Genomic DNA, 21,618 nt, shown 5'->3' on the forward strand with positions numbered 1-21,618 from the left:
GCTTCACTTCTGAATGGAGAGTTGAGGGTTTTCTAACCTCTTTAGGTCTTGTGAGTTTTGGAAGAACTTGAGTAATTCAATTGAATGCCATTCTGCATTCGACAGAGTCCCATCAAGAAGCGGACGAGTGCACAGGCAGCATCCAGAGGGGCTCCAGGGGTGCTGCCTCTGTTGTCTCTGAGCACCAGGAGGCATCGCTCAGCTGGCATGGATGTGAGAAGATGCATACGTAGTGTTGTGGGCTCCGTTAGGTAGATTTGATTAATAGATTGCCTTCATGATTAATCTGTATCTCTAGTTATGACTTCTGCCTCATGACTCCAACTCAAACTAGGTTTAGGAACTATAGGACCTCTAGTTTAGAAATTGAAATGATTGTAGTATATGGGTTTAAAGGGGACTGTTTCCAGTACTTGCTTCACTGCTGTGGGGCAGATCCCAAGTCATGATTTACTAACTAAATTTTGAGAATAGAAAATTAGCAAACAAAAGAGTTATCTGAAGTGTCTTGTCTGGTAACGTTCTGAATAAGCGAGTCATGCCATCTTTGTTCTTCCTCCCCATCAAGTCCTAACAATATGCTGATACCACAGTTGCTGAGATAAAGAGTTTGAAGAGTATTGCAACCTTTCAGTTGTAGATGAGATATTTTGTTACAATATATCACTTTCCTGTCATCAAAGTTAACCTGTGTTTAATATGAAAACTGGAAGATATATGAAGCATAGACACAGCCAGGAATCCCCTCCAAACCTGGCATGCTTTGTTTTATCCCATACGCATACCTAGGCTGTCGAGAGAAATCTTAGTAGCATTCATTACATAATTGTGTATTGTTTTTCCCTTATACTCTTTGTTTAAGACAGTCAGATGTTGTTTTGCTTTGGTCACACTGTATTATGTGTGTTGATTGACTGTTAGTTAGCGATATGTCCTTCTGCCATAACAAATTAGAAAACCAACGTCCTTCTGTACTATTGTACAGTTATGATTTTTTTAATAGTAAAATAATTACAGCATTTTCCCGTTCCTGCACTTCCCTCCAAGTCCTCCCATGGACCTCCTTGCTTCGTAGCCCAGGCTGTTAGCTCCAGCCTGTGGCTGTCTAGAGATGACTTTTGATGCTTGATCCTTCTGCCTGCATGCCTACAGGCACGCGTCTTCATGCCTGGCTTACGTAGTGCTGGGGATCCAGTCTGGGGCTCTATGTGTGCTAGGCAAGCAGTGTGCCAACTGAGCTCTCTTTCTAAATCAAGCCTAGGTATTCAGATGTAGTCCATCTAGCACTTAGGTAGACAGGGTTCTTTCGCAGCACAGTGTGTTGCCACACACATGGAGAATTTTGGAAGTCAGTTCAGGCAACAAGAGATGCTTTCCACTGACTGTCTTTGTGAGTCATTGTGTAGTCTAGTTTTGAGGGGTGGCTAACCAAAATAAACTCTAGCTTTGTCTGTTGTTAGGTTTATTGATCCATGCTACACTCCTTTTTATGTTTCAGTCCCTAGTAATCCTTCATAATCTAGTTCTTGGAGTACTTTGTGTAGGTGCCTGTGATGCCCGTGCGAACCCAGAGTTCCTTTCCTCGCTGCTCTTGACAGTTTTGAGGGTGTAGCTAATTCCTTGTTAAGGGGACTGTGCAACACGTCAAGGAGTTGTTTGTCTGTGTATCTGTCCTCTACACGTAGGCGACAGTAGTGCCTCTTCCTCTTGGACCCCCAAGAGTGTCTCTGCCTTGCTGAATGTCCCCTAGAAGACAGGGTCGTTAGGACTGAGAGTCCCAGCTGTCGAGAATGGCTAATGTAAGTAAGTGCCTGGAAAGACAGTGTCTGAAGATGGAAGTGGGCAGACAGATGTGCGCGTGGGTGACGAATGTCACAAGTTAATGAACTCTAACATCTGTAAGTTCTTTTTGTCTGAGTGTGATGGTGACAGTACCAGTCACCTGTCAGTCACCCAGGCGCCTGGCCTTGGCCTGCTACAGAATAAGAAGTGTTCAAATGTTTTTCTTGACAAAATTCTCACTGGGGTTAAGGATTCCATTAATATAAGATGTAGCATTTGGGGCTGTTTTTCATGTATTTAATATAGAATTGCAATTATAAATGGTGTGATAAGTTGTAAAATTCAAAGTGGATGGTGAGTATTTGTTTTATGTCCTTTGCAGATAACTTGAAAATATATTCTAGGTTAATAAAGTATTATACATCTTTATGTATTATCATACTTTGTAGTATACCCAATATCAAAATAATTTATGTAAAAACAAGGAATGTATGTGAAGGGAAAAAGAACATGTTGCTGTTATTTGCAGAAGACCTGGGCTCGGTTCCCAGCACCCACAGAGCAGCCGTAAGTCTAGTTCCAGGGAGTTCAGTGCCTCTTCAGACTCTAGGCATGTGCATGCTGCACATTTAAATTCTCAAATTTTTATTTTTTGGCAGTAAATTCAGTGAAATGAACGGCTGTTTTAGACTTTTCCTGTGGCCAAGTTTGCTCTGGGTCTGTGAACTCTGTTAAACCTTATTTTTGAGAAGCGCAAGTGAAAAAAAAAAGATAGAAAAAAGCAGGCATGCACTTTGACCTTGGACTTGAGGTTTGTCTGTCCCTTTGCTGAGTACTGTTAGCTGTCTGGTCTTGGTGTTTGGATTCCTTGGTTGCCAGAGGGTCATGGGAAGTACGAGTGAAGTCTTGAGGGTTTCTGTGCCGGATCTCGTGCTTGCTTCCTCGCCTCTTACTGAGCCACCTTTTCCCAGCTCTGAGGAGCTCATCTCCACATTGAAGACTTCAGAGTAAGCTCGGAAAGTGTATAGTTATGAAATTAAAAACTAGAGAGAAAAGAATCTGAAGCAAAGCCAAACAGACAAAGTGGATCGGAAAAAAATACCTCTGCAAACACATTTCTTGAGAGCAAACAGTTGGTCACATTGTCAGGGAGGTAAAGTTTCAGGCTCACGTTGTTCCTGGAAACTTACAGGAGCGGGCTCTCTTGGCTGTTAAAATGTTTGTTTAAATTATTAACGAGCCTCTGACTCATCTGTGTCGCTTTTGCCTGGAGAACTTCCCTATGCTCTCTGGTCTTTTTCTTTTGTACTTTGTCACCCCCGAGTGAGGATAAGTGGGGTCCACAGACGACACTCCCGAGACTACAGTGTGAGAGAGTAGAGTGAGGAGCTCTGAAGCCCTCTAAGGGGACAGTTTGCACTGTTAGGTGACAGCGTGGGACGGGGTGGCCACTGCTGGTTCTGGCAGATCCTCACTGTGTGCTGCAGCAGTGGCCCTTCTGTGTCCTGGCCTCTCTCTCTGGAGACTGTATAGGTCTGTTTTCTGTGCCATGCTGTATTACATTCCTTTTCCTGGTAGTTTTTAGGGTGGGGAGGCAAGGGACAGGGTGAGAGGGTTTAAGAGATGGCTCAGTGCTTAAAAGCACTGACTGCTCTTCCAAAGGTCCTGAGTTCAATTCCCAGCAACCACATGGTGGCTTACACAGCCCTCAGTAATGAGATCTGGTGCTCTCTTGAGGAAGAGACCTGGCCAGTCGTCCTCACCAACTTAGACCATGAAACCCAATATGGACAAGTTCAACAGAACCACCATATTCGGACCGCCCATGCCTGCTTCAGCATTGCCAGGGCATAAGTTTCATTCAATTTCACTGCAGTCCTGGAGGCTGAAGAGAAGGCTTAGCTGCCCTCAGAAAGAAAGGACTCTGGTTCAGTTCCCAGAACCCACATGGCAGCCAACAAGTGTTTGTAACTCTAGTTCTAGGGGATCTGTGTCCTCTTCCACCTCTGGGTATGCAGGCACTTGGTACATAGAGGCACACACCCATACACACAGAATACATTTTAACTTAAAAAAGAAACATTTTAGTCCTTTGATTTCAAGTTTATAAAACTTTTAAGATTTTGGAAAGGGAAAGATTCTTTTTTGAAATTTTGTCCTCAAATTGTTCAACTTATCTGTTTGTGAAGTGCTTTTACAGGTTTCTACCTACCAGAGTTGACTAATTAAGAAGAATAAAAGGGTAGGGTCAGAGGGATGGTCGGTATTTGAGAGTGCTTGCTGCTCTTACAGAGGACCTGATTTCCCTTCCCAGCATTCATGCTCCCTGCTCTGCGGGATCCCATGCCCTCCTGCAAGCTTGCATACGTGCAAGTAAATAAGTCTTTATCTCCCCTCTGCAAGAAAAAGAATGAAATGGAAATCCAGAAGTTTGTTTCTTTTGTTAGCTTAACATTTGTGGAGCTTATTTTTCTTAGGTTTTCTAATACTATAGTAAGATACTTTGTCTGGAAAGATGGTATAGGTAACACGGTGTAGAAAATGCCCATGTTCAAGGAAGAGGTTGTTTACTGTCTACATTTTGACTTTTGGAAAATGACGTCAGTGGCCCTGAGATTTGCTTGTTTTCCTTGCTTGCACATGAATCTGGGCGTATGAGCTTTGTGCAAAGACTCACTCGTCCTTGAACTCTGTTTCCTTTGTTAGATTGCACATTTTGTGAGTTATGTTGTAAGACATTGTTGCATCTTTCTTAAGATGTTGAAGTGTTATACCAGAATACTGTGTGTTAATGTTTTATATATCCTCAGGTCCCATGATGCATCAGCAGCCTCCTTCGCAGCAGTACAACATGCCACCTGGAGGTGGGCAGCACTACCAAGGACAGCAGCCCCCCATGGGCATGATGGGTCAAGTTAACCAAGGCAACCACATGATGGGCCAGAGACAGATGCCTCCATATAGACCACCGCAGCAGGGTGAGAGGCCATTTGGACTGTTCCTTGCTCAATGTAAATAACAGCAATTGAAAGGCTTTATGTTTTAATGAACTTTTTATCTAGGTAAATCGAGGGCTTTTTTGGATTCCCCTTACACCCCTAAGGTAGCAGGGTTTAGGATGGAGGAGTCTTGAGGCATAGAGGAGCTTCCCAGCACACAGCTTCCTTTTATCTGGTATTTTTTAGGAAACTATTACATCATAAAGCTTTCTATCAAAATTTACAACAGAAAATGCCTTTTTAAGAAGCTACTAAATATATGACCAAGAACAAAACCAATTTTACAAAGTTCTCTAACTGAAGCCAAAAGAAACGAGCTTCCTACCAGCTTCAGTCCCTTCTGAGAGGCTGTTTGTCCGAGTTGGTATTGTTGGATATTATTTGTATGGTCTTATATTGACTTTGTAAATGTGACTTGTGGACCTGCTGTGTGTACATGTAAGTGTGTGTGGAAGTCATTAGGAGTGTCAGAAGGGCCAGAGCACTGGAGGGGTCTACAGCTGAGGAGTAGTCTCTCGTAGCATGAGATTAGGAAGAACGCCTGTGATGCCATAGAGAACAAATGATTTACGTCTTGACTGGTTGTGGTTTTTCAGGCCCACCACAGCAGTTCTCAGGCCAGGAAGACTATTATGGGGACCAATACAGTCATGGTGGACAAGGTCCTCCAGAAGGCATGAACCAGCAGTATTACCCTGATGGTAACCTCTCCTAATGCTAACCTTCCCATTCTCTATCCCTGCCCAGTCTTGATATAGACAGCATTTCATAGTTTAATGAAGGATGAAGAAACTACGTCTCGTTTCTTCATTTAGAAACATTGGGTTTTCTACAGTACCAACAGTAAACGCATTTGTTTGTAACTAATTCAGGGCATATTTGTAGTTATTGTTAGTGCCATCAGGAGGTGCATTCTGTCACTAGAATGTTTTCTCGCATAAAATGAGCATCCTTTTATATTTAGGATGGTTCATTTGAACCTGACGCAAATGTTACTGATCTCTTCCCTTCCCTCCCCTCCCCTCCCCCTCCCCTCTCCCTCTCCCTCCCCCTCCTTCTCCTTCTTCTGTAATATCTTTATAGAGATTTAATTCACATGGTATAAGGTTTCACCCATTAGTTTAAGGACTATGGCTCTGTAGAACTATAGAGGATATAATTCCTGAATATTTTTCATTTTATTTAATGTTACATTCTTGTGAAAGAACTGTAGCTTATGTGTTTGCCTTTGAGAAAAGATGTGTCTACAAGAGACAGGCACACTGACTAGTACTGAGCAAACAGAACCTTGGGATTTTTAGTTTGTGGCTTCCCCCAGCCCTCTTTAAAGGGAAGGTGACTTGTGAGATGTTGACTGTACTGAGGAAGAACTACATGCTAAGAAAGTACACAAGTAGATTTCTACTGTGCATTTCAAAAATCTTTTTGTTAGAAAGTTTTGTATTTTAATGTTAAAAAACTTACCTAAACATACAGAACTGGTAAAGTGACAGTGACTGTATTACAGTGATTTGTCTAATGAACTGCTTAGCCAAAATATTGATCTATAGAGTAAATTCCATTGTTATTTTAAATTTACATTATGTGGCAAAGAAATGTTAGGGTAAAATGTTAGGACCCCTTGGCTAGAACCTAGTGCAAGCTAGCAAGAAGATGGAGTTTGGCTTATTGCAAAGGCATTTCCTCTGCCTCTTTTCATCAGCATTTAAAGGATGCAGGGATATCTGCTTTAGACACCGACTCTCACCACAGAGTTCCTGATAAAGCAGAGAGAAAAGGCAGGCCTCTGTTGAACTTTATACACAATAAACATTTATTAGTAATGATGGTATATCTAGGTGATTCTGGTTAAAACAGTATCTTTATCTCAAATTTTCTTGCCATGAAATAGTAAGAATGTTGTTCTTTCTTCCCTTATTTCTATGTAGATATATTAAGTTTTTTAATTTAGAAACTTTAATAAGCTAATAGTATGTTTACAGAAAAATTTAAAAGGTGATAATTACCTGGTAAACATAATTAATCTGAGAATAAATTAATTTTTAAATCAACTTTAATGTACATCTTAAGCAGTTATGTTGAACTTGGTGGTTTTTGGTCTTGAATATTTCCTCAAATGTAAAATTTATCTTATTTTAAACCTTTCTATTCAAAGTAGACACACTACTTTTGTAAATATTAACGTTTAAAAGTTATAATTACTTATGCTGGTATGTTTTAAATTTAAACGGTTATGTTTTTACAGGTGTGTATAAGTACATCTTGACATATATAGAGTATTCCGTTTATGTCAACAGTTGTATTTTCTTAGGCAAAATTGAGTATCTGTTTTCATGTTCAGAAATAATCATGTCCATAAATACCCGGATGAATAACTGGCTGAGGTTTTCAGCAGAGGGCTAGCAGTGAACATTGTGGTCTTGCTCTCAGATTGTAACTGCAAACCCTCAGTAAAAGCAGGAGAGCAGCAGTAGACAGTGCTTAGGGGCGCATGGGCCTGATGGCCCCAGCAGAACTCTGGTCTCCAGTACTAACACAAGGAGTGTAACATTTATCTGTGAGGTAGCCCTTCCTCCTGATTAGGCATTCGCAGAATGTTAGCAACTAAAAACATTAGTTCCTATATTTTTTTAAAAAGTGAAACTTAAAAGAATAAGAAAATAATCTACCAGTTAAAGTTGCTGTGTCATAAACTTAAGGTGTTCTCTAATTTAGTAAACAAATCTTACGAACTTTTATATTCAAGATACTCTAGAAATATTTCTTAAGATGCCTAAAATGACAGCATTAAGAAATACATTTTTACTTGGGCTGCACAGGCAGGTGGATCCCTGTGAGTTTGAGGCCAGTCTGGTCTACAGAGAGTTCAAAGAAGCCAGGGTGAGAGACGCTATCTTAATGTTTTTTCTTGTATCTGAAAATACTGTGAAAAACACTTGTACTTGATGCAATAAAATCTAGAGTGTTAAGAACTCACTTCAGCTTCTTTCAGGGGGAAAGCTTAAGGACCTCTTATATAATTTGTGTTGTTTTTAACGTAAGCTGTGGAAGTGATGACCAGCAGAACAGGGGTTTGAAAAGTATGATAATTACATCTTTTGTTCATTCTGATTTAACTTGATGTACTCACATGTGAGAGGCCTAAATGTTCTAATTTTCTTTTTAAACATAGAATGTAAGGTTTTTCCCTCAGTGAGGATTATCAGAGTTAAGAGAAGAGTGTAACATTTCTAGAACTGCTGCTCTTTGCTTTGAGAAAGTGCACATTAGCTCACTGTGAAAGCATTCACGTTGGTAAATACTTCTAATGCAATTAAAATTATTTTTTATGTATTTCCATTTCTTTTTCTTTCTTTTCTTCAGTTTTATCTTAAAGTTTAATTGTAGGGTTTTCACTCAGTGGCCATTAACGTTTCTTCCTGTCTCTTGTCGAATTGATGTAGGTCATAGTGATTACGGTTATCAGCAACCGTCGTATCCTGAACAAGGCTACGATAGGCCTTACGAGGATTCCTCACCACATTACTACGAAGGAGGTATCTATATACCTTCACACACGGACACACGCACACCCCTTTCCAGGAACGCAGTTCTTGCGCAGGACAGTGTTTCCCACGCAGAGCTCTTGAAGAGCACTAAGTTGCTGGCTGTCTGGAAAGTTACAGGGTCCCAGAACAACCTTACAGATACTTAGAACGTAACCGTGACGTGCTATATCTAACAGCAGTAAAAAGACTAAAACACTGAGAAATGCTTTTTTGCTCCGTGGAAATTTCCTCTTTGAACATAAATCCATCAATCCCCACTCCCCTTACCCCTCGTGTGTGTTTGTACATATGTATTATTTACATCTCAGCATAGTGCCTCTAGGGAACAGCTTGCTGATGTCGTGTAGCTAGTGTGTGCTCCTGTAGCTGTCTTTAATTTTGTCTTTTTTATTTTATTTAGCATAGTCATGATCTTAGGACTGTGGTGCTCCAGTAACTGTAATGCTCGTATGGCAGAGGCGCTGAAAGAGCTGCAGTTCAACCTTGCACATTGGCTTTAACTGCAGTTTGTTTGGCCGAAATCCTTCTGTTTGGTTTGAGTTTTTTCTTTGTTTTGTTAACTTTTTAAAAATCAATATGGCATTTCATTTTGTTCTTGTATTGTTGGCTGTGCATCTTAGAGGGAAAAGCAAAAACTTTAACTAGGCAGACTTCTCAGTGCTTTGTTCTCCTCCTCTCCGTTTCTTCTGTAGGAAACTCACAGTACGGCCAACAGCAAGATGCTTATCAAGGAGCACCTCCACAGCAAGGGTACCCACCGCAGCAGCAGCAGTACCCAGGGCAGCAGGGCTACCCGGGGCAGCAGCAGGGCTATGGTGAGAACTACTTTATTTTTCTTCCCTACCAAAAAGATGTCATGGTTGTTCTTGTAATATACAAGTGGCATTTAACCTCCATTTTATTTTAATTTTTAAGCATTTATTTGTTGTGCATGTGTGAATACATGTGAAACAGTGCACTTGTAGAAGTCACAGGACAACCTGTAGGAGTCGCTTCTTTCCACCATATGTGTCCTGGAAATTGAACTCAGGTTATCAGGTCTGGTGACAAGTGTCCCATCTACTGCGTCGTCTCTCTCCAGCCCATTTAATTCTATACGCATTATTTTAGCCCCATTGTTTTAGACTGTTCCTTTTAAAGGCATGGGGAAAATGATTGAGTTGGTAAAAGTATTTACCACATAAGGACGAGGACCTGAGTCAGAACCTCAGCACCCACCTAAGGGTACTCATCCTTAGTCACGGTACTGAAGAGGCAGGGGCAGGAGGGTCCCTTGGGCAGCACTAAATTTTACCCAGTAAATCAGCCAATGAGTCTGTCTCAAAAAAGGAAACAGATTTAACATGAGCATGTACATACATGTGAGCACATACCATAGACACAGTCATACAGGTGTTCCTCTTAGGTAAACTAATAATCCATTCAGAAATGGCTACAGACTCAAGACATTGTTTAACAGTAAGGTAACAGTTACTTTAAAAGCAAGAATGAATTTGTGGGTCTGTTTGACATGTATGAACAGGAAGCAGCTTTGTATGAGTTTAGATTAATGATAATTAGGTACACAAGTAGCTGTTACTATAAAAATTTCTTTTTTAGTGCAAAGGGAAGGATTACTCAGAATCCATAAAGGCAATGTGTCGTTTTAGTTCAAAGCACTTCACACATCTGAGGGAGTATTTCCTAAATGTGAGCATCACACAGAGGATAGGGAACGTACAGCTGTGTTTCCTGTGAAGAGCTCTGCCCACTTTCTTTGCTTGGGATGCACAAGGCTCTAGATTTAATTCCTAATACTTTTAGTACCGAAAAGTCTATTAGAACATCCGCCTTGAAATAATTTTATTGGATGATCTGTCTGTGTCTTGGACCATTTTGCATGTAGAGCATGAGATGAGTGCGTGGTGCACGACAGCTGCTTGCCAGTGCTAACGTGCTCTGCTTGTCCCAGGAGTAATGAGTTACTTTGGACTATTGGTGTTTTCTATTGTCTGGAACCATCTTTGCTTATGGTGAGAAGGAAGAACCCTACCTGAGGCCGAGATTCTTTTGTCCTCCCAGGGTGTGCGTCAACACTCTGTGGCATCATGTCTTTCCCAAGGAAGAGAAGTCTAAATAGATATGTTGAGAAGTAGTTGTTCATGGTTTTCTTCTGTTCCCAAAGACATTTCTTGCCTCTCCTAAATGGCATTTCCTTTTCATGACTTTTGTACGTCAAATCAATTTTATTGAAATTGCATGAAAACAACTTTGATGTCATTAAATGAGCTAAACATACAGGTTTGTGAAAAATAGTTTTTACTGGAAGAAGACAGAAGAATTATCATTAAATACTATTTGTTGTATACCAAGAACCCTAAAGGAGATCTTCCCATCATGCTCCTTCATAGGCCTCTCTTGTCGAACGCTCTTCTAATTTAGAGTTAATAATTGAATATGTGAGCCGGGCGGTGGTGGCGCACGCCTTTAATCCCAGCACTGGGGAGACAGAAGCAGGTGGATCTCTGTGAGTTCAAGGCCAGCCTGGTCTACAACAGCTAGTTCCAGGGCAGACTCAAAAGTTACAGAGACATCCTGTCTCAAAAAAAAAAAAAAAATTGAATATGCAATAATTGAGTAACCTGGTAGAATTTATTTGAGGCTGAAAATTGATTATCCTCTTGTGAGATTGTCTCCAGTCATTGTGTTTATGGTAGGTGTAAAGTGGCTGTGGGAGAAGACATTGAAGTGCCCAAGCTGTCAGCTTCTGCTTGAGAAAACATCCTCCAGTTGTTGTAAAGTAGGAGTGCCTGCCTAGCCAGCGGAGTCAGCCCCTTGCTGTTTCTGGGTCTTATTATTGGTTAATGGGTAAAGTTAAGGTGTTAACAGTGATTGCTTCTCAGAGTGTAATTAAGATTTATTTAGTTGTATTGCATGGGGATGAGTGTTTTGCCTGCATGTATGAATGTGCATTGTGTGTGTGTGGTGTTTCAGGAGGTTAGAAGGGGCCATGGGATCCCTTGGCACTGGAGTTAGAGGCAGTTGTGAGCTTCCATGTGGATGCTGGGGGGAAAAAAAAAACCATGTCTTCTGCAAGAGCAGCAGTGCCCTATGGAGATAAGTTTACTAATGGTGGTATAATCCTGTCATTTTGATGACTTCAAATGTAAATTTAGTCACACAGTTAGAAATGTCATTATTTCCCCAACTTTATTCATAAATTATGTCGTTATTTGGACCTGTTTCTTGGTTATATTGGCTGACTCACGGATAGAAGCAGAGGTGAGCTTTGCTGTTATCATGAGTCGCCCTGGCCTTATTGCAGCTTGAGTCTGTCCTACCAGCTCCCAGTGCACATTTAGAATTGATGGGGATTCCAGTGTTTGACCTCCCGTCATTGGCTGGGATTCCAGTGTTTGCCCTCCTGCCATTGACTGGGATTCCAGTGTTTCACCTCTCGTCATTGGCTGGGATTTCAGTGTTTCACCTCCCGTCATTGGCTGGGATTCCAGTGTTTGACCTCCCATCAGTCATTGACGTGTCTTTCCAGTGTTTCACTTCTACTACAACCATTAACCTTGGTCAAGGTGCCAAACTGTCCTTTTTAGTTTAGACACAAGAATGTAGTAACATCTTATTTGAAATCTTCCCTGAAATTTTGGAGGATTACATACATGTGGCCAAGACACCCACAGACCCAATATAAGTCAAAATAAAGAAATAAATGAAATGGAACTTAACTTCTGCCATCCCCTCTAACCCTGCTCTGCTCAGGTTTGTCGGTGTTACTGTCTTGCAGGTCCTTCCCAGGGTGCTCCAGGGCCTCAGTATCCTAATTATCCTCAGGGTCAAGGTCAGCAGTATGGGGGCTACAGAGCAGCACAGCCGGGACCACCCCAGCCACCCCAGCAGAGGCCTTATGGGTACGACCAGGTAAGTTAGGTGTCCCCTCGCCCCCGTGGAGCCACCATATTGCTCTTCATCGCCATGGACTTTTGTTGTTTGTTTTACTGATTTTTGAGTCAAGATTTCACTATGTTGCCCAAACTGCTTTTGAACTCATGATCCACCAGTCCCAGCCTCCAGGAAGTGGACTTTCAGGCAAGAGTTGTCAAGCCCCCTTTTCTTGTTTGCTAGTCACTGTCCCACTCCAAATAGTATAACTACGTTAAAATATTTTGGAATGCCAGCACTGTTCAGTAGCAGCTCCTCTTACTTGTAAAACAGCTTGAAACAAGCTACCAGCGCACTGTCCTTGGGCGTCTCCCTGCTGCCCCCCATGTTGTTGAGAGCGCATTTGGCCCAGGCCTTTCTCAGCTCTGTGCAGCTCACCTGGCACACCTTTGCTGTCAGAGCTCTTGCATTTGAATGTCTCTGCGTAGTCCTTCCGCATGTGTCTATCATCACGTCTTTTTCTCTACCCTTAGATTTCAAATGTTGAAATGTATCTTATTTATCTAAGTTTTCCTCTTTTCAATCAAACTTCTAAAACCTGTAATGTGTCCCATAGGCACTTAGGAATGCTCCTGTTCTCACTCTCTTTTGTTGCGGGAATGATTTATTGGCTCTTGACTGCTTCAGATTTGTGCATGGGTTTTCAGTGAGGATGTTTTGATAGATTCACAACTTGTAAGGTAAGGTACTAAATAGGGAGTGTAGAACATGGAATTGTATATAGTTATAAAGGAGGGCTCTGAGGCCAGTGTAGATGTTCTCATCCGAAGGACAGCCCAGATGCTGCATCTAATGCATCTAACTAGCATTAGAACCACAAGTGGTGGGTGCTTCCTGCCCTCCGTCATGCCTGCAGCCCCTCTTGTCTTTCAAGTAAAGACAAGAGTACAAGAGACTGACACACAGGGTAAGGGTGCATAAGCCATGTAGAGGAGGGTTAGAGGAGAGGGCAGAAGTTAAGTTTTATTTCGTTTATATATTTATTTTGGCTTATATTGTGTCTGGGTGTTTTGCCCACATGTATGTCTGTGCACTGTTTGTACGCAGTGCCTGTAAAGGTCAGAAGAGGGCACTTGGTTCTCTAGAATTGCCCTTGTTAGGTCTTTAGGTCACTCTCCTACTTCTGTTATTGCAGCTCTTCCTTCTTAGTCCATCTGAATTGCTAGATGAGAGAGCTTAGGTATTTCATAAATCATTGAGCAGTCCTGCACAGAACTCCTGTTGATCTGTGACTTGCTAGATTAGAGTGCTTAGGGATCTATGTAAGTCACTGAGCAATCCTATATCTATTGATCTGCTGGGTTTTTTAAATTTCCATGTGGTATGCATTTGTGTGTCCATTTACTGGGGCAAGGTCTTTCACTTGAGCCCAGCGCACTCCGGTTCCTCTGTCTAGGTAGCCAGCTTGCTGTCGGACCCTTTGTTCCTTGGGTTCTGGGGCTCCAGGTGTGCGGCCTTGCCTGTCCGGCGTCTGCTCTGTTTGTTTTTGAGAATGGGTGAAAGAATGAAAACCAAAGCAAGTTCTTCAGCCCAGTAGTGATATAATCGTCATGGCAGTTTGTATGGTTCGGACAGATAAATTTACAGTGGGGCATTGAGAGTGAATACTCCACAGAGCATTCACGTTTTCGTCTCTGTAACCAGGGCTTGGGTTGGCAGCCTTGGCTCATCCTCAGCATATGCACCGCTCTCTGGTAAACTGAATGCTGAGCTGAGCAACAAATCTCACAGCCTTTTTGTAAGAATGTATCTAGTAGCTAACTATTTTTTAAAACCTTCTCCTTTTCAAGTCAGCACTCCACTGCCACCCATTTGGCCCCTGGGCCTTCCTTCCTGGCTTAGACTCCATCCTGCTCTTCCCCACATAGGACCTGGAGTGATCTTTTAATAACAGCAGCCAAGTTCTGACACCTTCCCTCAGGGGTGGCTTCAGTCTCATGGAGGCCCCAGGAAAGATGACTTCTTTTCTGTCTCCTGCCATATAGTTCAGCACTGTGAATTACATCATGAGTTGTTCCCTCCCTGCATCGGCTTCTTGCTTCTCTAACATGCATCAGGCCACCTCAGAGCCCTTTTGTTTGCAGCTCCCTCTGCCTGAAGCTGTCCCCTCTGTCTGCAGTCCTTCCCAACTTGCTTTGACATATGGCTGCAGTAGTGAATGTTGGTCACTGAATTACTTGGTCTCCCTTTCTCTGTTTTGAAATAGTGAGGGTATTGACTGATGCCTGTAATCTGTAATCTGAGCACTGGGGAGATTGAGACACAGTGACCATCCTTGGGGACATAGTGAGTTGGAGCCTGTTCTACATTAGACTGTCTCAGAAAACACAAACAAAGTAGCTTTCTTGAGGTTTAATTTACGTAATTTACATTTAACAAACCACACATTTACGTTGTATAGTTTAATATATTTTAACTGTATATGCCTATGAAGTCATCATCAAAACCAAAATAATGAAGTACTCAACATGCCCCAAAGTTCCTGTGCCACCTTTGAAATGCCTGCTGCATTCATCCCTCCCTGGACGTCACTGATAGGCTTCTCCTCACTATAGAAAAGAAAAGTTTAAACGTTACCTCACTTGTTTACTTTTTATGTATTTTAAGTTTATTTATTGTGCGTGTGTGTGTGTGTGTGTGTGTGCTCACACATGCTCCTGCAACAGTGTGTGGAGGTCAGAGGACAGCCAGTGGTAGTCGGTTCTTCCTTCTGGGGGTCCTGGAGACTGAACGCCGTCATCACACTTGGCAGCAGGTACCACCTGCTAAGCCACTTTGCAGGCTGGGTTGATTTGCCATAATTGTTTTGATAGTTGCTCATATTGTGATTATAAGCAATTCTTTATAGCTAGCTAGTATTCTGTGATAAGGCTTTCTATCCAGTTTCAGCTAAAGTACCTGAACAGCCAGGTATTTTTCATCTAAATCCTAAGTGTGGAAGGCACATGGTGGATGTGTGCTGGACAATGGCCCTCCTTCTGTACTTGCAGCCTGGAAGTCTAGATAGTTACCAGGTGTCATTGCCTCCTAGGTGACGCAGCTCAGTGTGATAAAACAGATCACATGGTGCCTTCCCAGAATTTACATTGAGCAGGAGAGAGCATTGGAAACACTGTTGAAAAAGCCTAGCACTTTTCCAATCGAGATAGGTTTGCCTCCTGGCCTGTACCCACCAGTTACACAGAACACAAGAAGCAATTGTATTCAGTACCACTTCACCGACAACAGAGGACAGCGGTCTCAGAATGAAGAACAAATTAGATGAGCCCTCTGGAAACTGTTAGTGAACGTAGCAGAAATAAACGAGAGAGGTCTCTTCCTAGATAGAAAAGGAACTCCCTAAAAATTAGTGTAAATGAAAACCTTGTTATACATTTACTGATGTGTACATGCTCACATGTGCACACTGGCAGTGTGGCACACCTGTGGTAATCAGGTCATTGTGGGTTATTCTCTCCTTCCAACTCCGGATCCTGAACTCAGTCTTCAGGCTCCTTTCCAGCGACTTGTGCCCATTGTACTTCCATCATTAGAATCTCCCTGCACACACGCACAGGGGACTTTTCCCACCAGTGTTGATATTGGGTGTGTTACAGTTAATCAATTAATAAGTTAACTTACTTACTTTGAAAAAAGGTGTCACTATATTCGTGGTCTGAAGAACTTCTAGGCTGAGCCGGGTGGTAGTGGCGCACACCTTTAATCCCAGCACTTGGGAGGCAGAGGCAGGCGGATCTCTGTGAGTTCGAGGCCAGCCTGGTCTACAAGAGCTAGTTCCAGGACAGGAACCAAAAGTTACGGAGAAACCCTGTCTCGAAAATCAAAAAAAAAAAAAAGAACTTCTAGGCTCCTCTTTGGCCTCCATAGTGGCTTGGACTGCAGGCATAAACCATGGCACTCTGCTCACTGTGAAAGGCCTTTCTTGTGTCCTTGTTAGGGTCATAGCAGAGAGGTAGGATTAGTATAGTCCTGATGGAACTAGAGACCTGGTTGTGAGCTGGAGATGTCGCTTATACTTTCTCAGTTCGTGGGTAAAAGAAACTGAGTCTTGGAGTCTTTTTAGACAAGGATAAAGGTAGCAGCAGTTAGAACTTGAAGTCAGTGTTGGGCTCAGGTTCTGTAACATAGGGCACTTAACTGCAGCACAACGACAATTACCCTTTAATTGTTTTAATCTTTAGTTATGTATATTCATGCATGTCTGTGGGGGGGGTTGACTCCACTGGCCATTAGATCCACCTGCTCTTCCCCCGCCCCCATCCTAGCGTTACAAGCGTGTGCTACCAGGTCTGGTTTTGAAGTACTACTACTTTTTGTAATTTAGGCTGTAAAGTCCATTTGCAGTTGAATATATCAGGAGAATTAGAGCGATAATATCTAATACATAAATGTTTGGATTTTTTGGATGTATAGTTGCTTTCCTGGTATGATGACTTTGAAATTACATTTGTAATATTTTGTCTTGAGCTAACTTAAGTCAAAGTCTTATCTAATTTTATTTTTAAATTTATCTTTTAGGGACAGTATGGAAATTACCAACAGTGAAGATGTCCTTACATTCCAGTCAGTCTCTGTTAGCAGCATACTGTCGTCCTTCTGCACTGTGGACACTTGTGAAGGCTCCTTCCATTCCGCTGCCTAGCTTTTGGGAAAATCTTTGGCTAAGTGGCTGCCTTATCCCCAAGCAGCCTTTATGGGTTAGTTTGTAAAGGCTTTGGTAGCTACCAGATACACCTGATTTCACATTTCTACTCTAGATGGCAACATTGGACAGAAAATGCATCAACATAAAGTCATTTGCAGCGACTTCGGAACTGTTCCAAACGGACTGTCGCAGGCTAAAGGTGTCAACAGCTTTGTATGTTTACGAAGGTCAAGGGGGTTTCATACTTTTCCACAGATTATTTTGTAAGGGGGGGGGGAAATGTACACTTTTTACAGCAGCAATATTTTGTATATTATGTTTATTTTGTGTGATGAATATGCAAGGCGGTACACTACGCACTGGGCAGAATCAGAAACCCTGTTAATGTGGAGTGCGGTAGATGCTTGGTGGCTGTGGTGTCCTGTAAGACACAGGTGAGGGAGAAGACAGAAGCATACCACATTACTGTTAGGTCTTAGAGGAAGTACGCATCTCTCTTATATACCAGATTTGCAAGGGCACTGGGATACAGTTTTTAAGTACAAAGACAATTTTTTAAAAGCCTTCCAGTTTTGTGCATTAAAAACCTTTTTGTAAAGATGACTTATAATACTGTTTGAAAATGCAAGGCAATAATTATGTTGCACCTGTGAGTGTTGGCAGGTTCGTGTCCGTGAAGTATGAAGCCTCTCAAACAGCAATAATTGAAAAGGAAGAAGCATTGGTCTTTACCTTGTTTGAGAATCAGGGAGCTTAGTGAGGGCCGTCGACACTTTCTAACCACACCAAAGAGGACTCGGTGGTGATCCCATCATATTGTTTTTTTTAACATTAGTATAATTGGTTCATGACACAGAATAAGAGTCCAGGAGACTTTACACACTTGTATTTTAACTTTCTTAATTGGGTATAAGTAAAGGGCATCTTCACGTTCCTCTCTCTTCCTCTTAGTTACTGTAACAGGAAAATGCATTTGATGGGGCATTTCTCATCTGTATGGAAAGCCTTGAGGTTGCTTTTTACGGTTCCTTGTTTTTAAGCATGACATACATAATCATTATTTGAGACTGATTGTGTTAGCTGATTCGGGACATTGCACTGACGGGAAAGCGTGCACTGAGAGATTTCTAAACACATCTGTTGGAGCAGACTTTGAAAGCATCTAGCCCAAAGGTAAGTTGCTGTGTCCTCACAGTTGTCTGTATCCGGGGAATAGAACATACTCTTTCTAATTGAGTTAGATTTTGCCACTTCTGGCTGGAAACAGAACAGAAGGGTGCTGTAAATTCGAAGATGCCAAGTACACTGTTCTCAACATACTGTAATCAAAGGAGGGGTTTCTCTGTGTCTGTGTGAGTGAGTCAGTAGAAAATAGGCATCAAGTCTGCACAGATAAGGCACGGGAAGCCTTGTTGTGATTGAAATGCTTGTAGGTTCTGTGCCAGGCTCTCCACCACTGTGTACTTTGTTCTATTTAAAACTGTATCAACTCTAACGAAAGAATAAATTATTTGTGATTTTAATTTTCTCATTTGTTTCTTTAAATTAGATCTCTTTGACTCTACCATTTTGTCTGGAGACCATACTCTGGGTTTTATGTAAGTTAGTCCAGTACAAATACAAATACTGTATTTGTATTCTAGGACTGGATCAAAATTCTCTTGCCATGCCCAAGTTAATTAGAATTAACTGTTCGGTAATCAGCGTGTTGTGTAGGCTGTTTGTTGCAGAATTCTTTCTCTGAAAATGAAGTCCATGAGGCTATAATCAAGATGACTGAATTAGATAAATGAGTTGAGGAGACAAAATTGTGCTGATCCCAACCTGGTGGAGATACGTTATCTCATTTGAAATGAGCTCAACTGACATTAAGAAATAATTTGTCTTGCCATCCCATCTTCTGTTGTCTTATTCTCCTTTAATGGAAACTAAAATTGCAATTTTAATAAGCAGAATTTCCTCCAGGACTTTCCTCCTGGAGACCGGTGCATTTGCAAGGCTTAATTGTTTTATACCCGTCCTATTTCGTACAAGTTGTTAATTGGTGGTGACAAAGATTACCTAACTCCTCTGGTTCCCGGTAAGAACAATAGCTTCACCAGTAGCTTTTCTACCAAAGTTGACATTTTCATACAGAAAAACAGTCAAAGTTTCATATTATCTAGTGAATAAATATTATAGCATCCCTTAAAATGCAAACAAGAGTAGTGTGGTTATTGATAAGGCTTCTCAGACATCAGTGTGCTGGTTCTGTCGTGTGCAGCTGTTGGTCCTTATTCTCGAGCTCCATTTGGTGCACTGGGCTTTAGTGACTTTTCAGGGCAGAGTGAAGTCAGGTCACGTGCTCCTGTGTGTGGTGGCCGAGCTCATCTCGCACACTCAGGGCAGAGCCTGTGTTGTCTACACACCTTCTCACTAGCAGAAGCAAACGCCGTTCTGTTGCTCACAGCCATGTCAGTAAGGACCTGAGTGGCTTCTCGTTTTTACAAAAGTCTTAGACTTGGAGGAATTCTTTCTTTTCACTAGCAGCATTCAGTTAGACACCATCTCAGAACCTATACGTTCAGACTGCTGCCTTCCACAAAAAATAAAAAATTAACAAGCACATTACAAAACAGTGGATGTTTTATATAACTTTATCCCCTAATTTTTTTTTAATCTGGTAGGTTTTTTCTGCTTTATTTTTGATGTACAGCCAACAGATACCTCAGTATATATTTTCATTTTTTTCCTGTCCAGCAAGAGAAGAATTGTACTTTCCTGTTTTGCAATGTCTTTTTTCTTTTCTTTTAACTTAGGATGCTCCTTTCTGAGTTGCCTTTTTTTTCCCTATTATAGAAACATTTTTTATAAAATACCCAGCAGAGTTCTTTATGTGTGCTTTCGGGCTGTTTATGTTCCCTCCATTTCTCATGTGCTAGGTGTATACATATGTTGATCTTTTGACTCTTTGGTGTCTTACATATCTTTTCATCTATCACTTTGAAAGCGTGTGATTATGATGTCTTTCATTGTGTTAAAGGTTTTCTGTAGCTCCCCCCACCATGGTGTCTTGCATCCTCCCTAACTTGCAAATTTGTTAAGTATTCCTATTTGCTTACATTTTAAAATTTTACTTTACTTGCTATGATTTAGGGCATTAACTTTCCCCCATATAAGTAGGCAACTGTTTAACCATTTATTAAATGAGTATTTCCTTGTAGTGACTTGAGATGCCATTTTATTGCTTTTGTTAAATGTAAGGTGTGTTAAATATTCCATTTCAAAGATCAAATAAATTTATTTAGGTAGAACTATTTAATTGTCACAGAGATGAGTTCTTTTCCTCTGTGTGTGTGTGTGTGTATATTTAATATATATATATATAATATATATATGTATAATATAGATATATAATAAATATATATTTAATACAAGTTTTTGCAAACTCACAAACAGTGACTGGCACCTGAATGGTAACCATTCAGATATTTAATATGGATAATCTAGAATATGTTAAAATTTATTACTTATTGAAATTTGATATTTTTGTACCTGATAATTATCTCTTGAGCTGCCTCAAAGTACATCTGTTGAATTACAAAGAAAAAATTAAAAAATCAATAGAAAATCCCTTTTTATCATTTATTAGTAGAAGTCTCAGATAGAAAATCTTGTTTTATTGGTTCAAGTCTCAGAAGCAGATGATGGAATCTAATTTTCTTTAGGTCAGCAGAGTCCAGTAAGCAGGGTAAAGAGGGGGCATATTTTATATATAAATACAGATATTTACATAAACACATGTTTGCCTTATGCACATGTTTTATATCTATGGATAAATATGTTTTTAAATTTTATTGTTTTGGGGCTAGAAAGATAGCTTAAGAAAAACACTTGCTTCTCTTCCAGAGCTCCCAAGTCTGGTTCCCGCCTCCATGTCATGTGGTTCACATCCACCTGTCTGTAACTACTCCTCCAGGGGATCTGATGTCTTCTGGCTTCAGTGTGTACCAGTGTGCACAGCATCCACTCATATAGACATGCACACATATACATAAAAGAACTAATCTTAATGAAATCAGTCTTGGAAAAACTATTGTCTTTTCCTGATAAACCCTGTAATTTAAGAGTTTTGAGGATGTGGGTAATAGTGGTGACTACAGAGCTGGAGTTGTTTGGGAAAATGGACTCTCAGAGAAGGGCCTAGAAGATTGGCCTGAGTGTATTTTCTTAAGTGGCCGTAGGTGGTGCTGCCCTCGGCTGGTAGTGATGGATGCTCTGAGAAAGCAAGCTGAGCGAGCCAGGAGGGCACAAGCCGGTAAGCATCCTCCATGACCTCTGCTTCAGCTCCTGCATCCAGGTTCCTGCCTAAAGTTCTTGTCTGACTTCCCTGGAGATGGACTTCCAGCTAGTTATAAGGGGAAATAAAGCCTTTCCTCATGTTGCTTATGGTGTTTTGGTGCAGAACCTGAGACAGAAATGCACTCTGTGTAAGATGGCATCATTAGCTGGTTTGTCAAACTATGAGGTATTTAGTGGCAGTATATTTCAAAATAAAATTGTTATTTGAACAGGTGGATAAGAAATCCAGAATGTCCTAAGTTATCGTCATCCCTGTTCCTGCTTGATAATATTAACTGCTCCCCACTATTCTTTTCTCATCTTTAACAAAAACCACCCCACGTTGTGTGAGCGTGCGGCCAACTGCCTGCTCGTGTGACTTTCAGGCCTT

General features: G+C 41.2%; 1 protein-coding gene across 3 annotated transcripts in view; it reads left to right on the forward strand.

Moving 5' to 3' along the window:
* Ss18 (SS18 subunit of BAF chromatin remodeling complex) overlaps positions 1 to 18,430 on the forward strand; it is a 53,723-nt gene extending 35,293 nt beyond the window's left edge. Inside the window, exons 6-11 of one of the 3 annotated variants that reach the window (XM_050160686.1) lie at positions 4,593 to 4,760; positions 5,378 to 5,482; positions 8,225 to 8,317; positions 9,022 to 9,144; positions 12,108 to 12,241; positions 16,781 to 18,430. In XM_050160686.1, coding sequence (XP_050016643.1) covers positions 4,593 to 4,760; positions 5,378 to 5,482; positions 8,225 to 8,317; positions 9,022 to 9,144; positions 12,108 to 12,241; positions 16,781 to 16,807 — 650 coding nt within the window. In that variant the 3' untranslated portion in view covers positions 16,808 to 18,430. The remainder of the gene's footprint in view (positions 1 to 4,592; positions 4,761 to 5,377; positions 5,483 to 8,224; positions 8,318 to 9,021; positions 9,145 to 12,107; positions 12,242 to 16,780) is intronic. The other 2 variants (XM_050160687.1, XM_050160688.1) reach the window with 2 other exon arrangements.
* The last annotated feature ends 3,188 nt before the right edge of the window (positions 18,431 to 21,618 follow it).

This window comes from Alexandromys fortis, unplaced genomic scaffold (assembly GCF_014885135.2).
Source record: "Alexandromys fortis isolate MF-2015 unplaced genomic scaffold, M_Fortis_MF-2015_v1.1 scaffold_104, whole genome shotgun sequence".
NCBI lineage: Eukaryota > Metazoa > Chordata > Mammalia > Rodentia > Cricetidae > Alexandromys > Alexandromys fortis.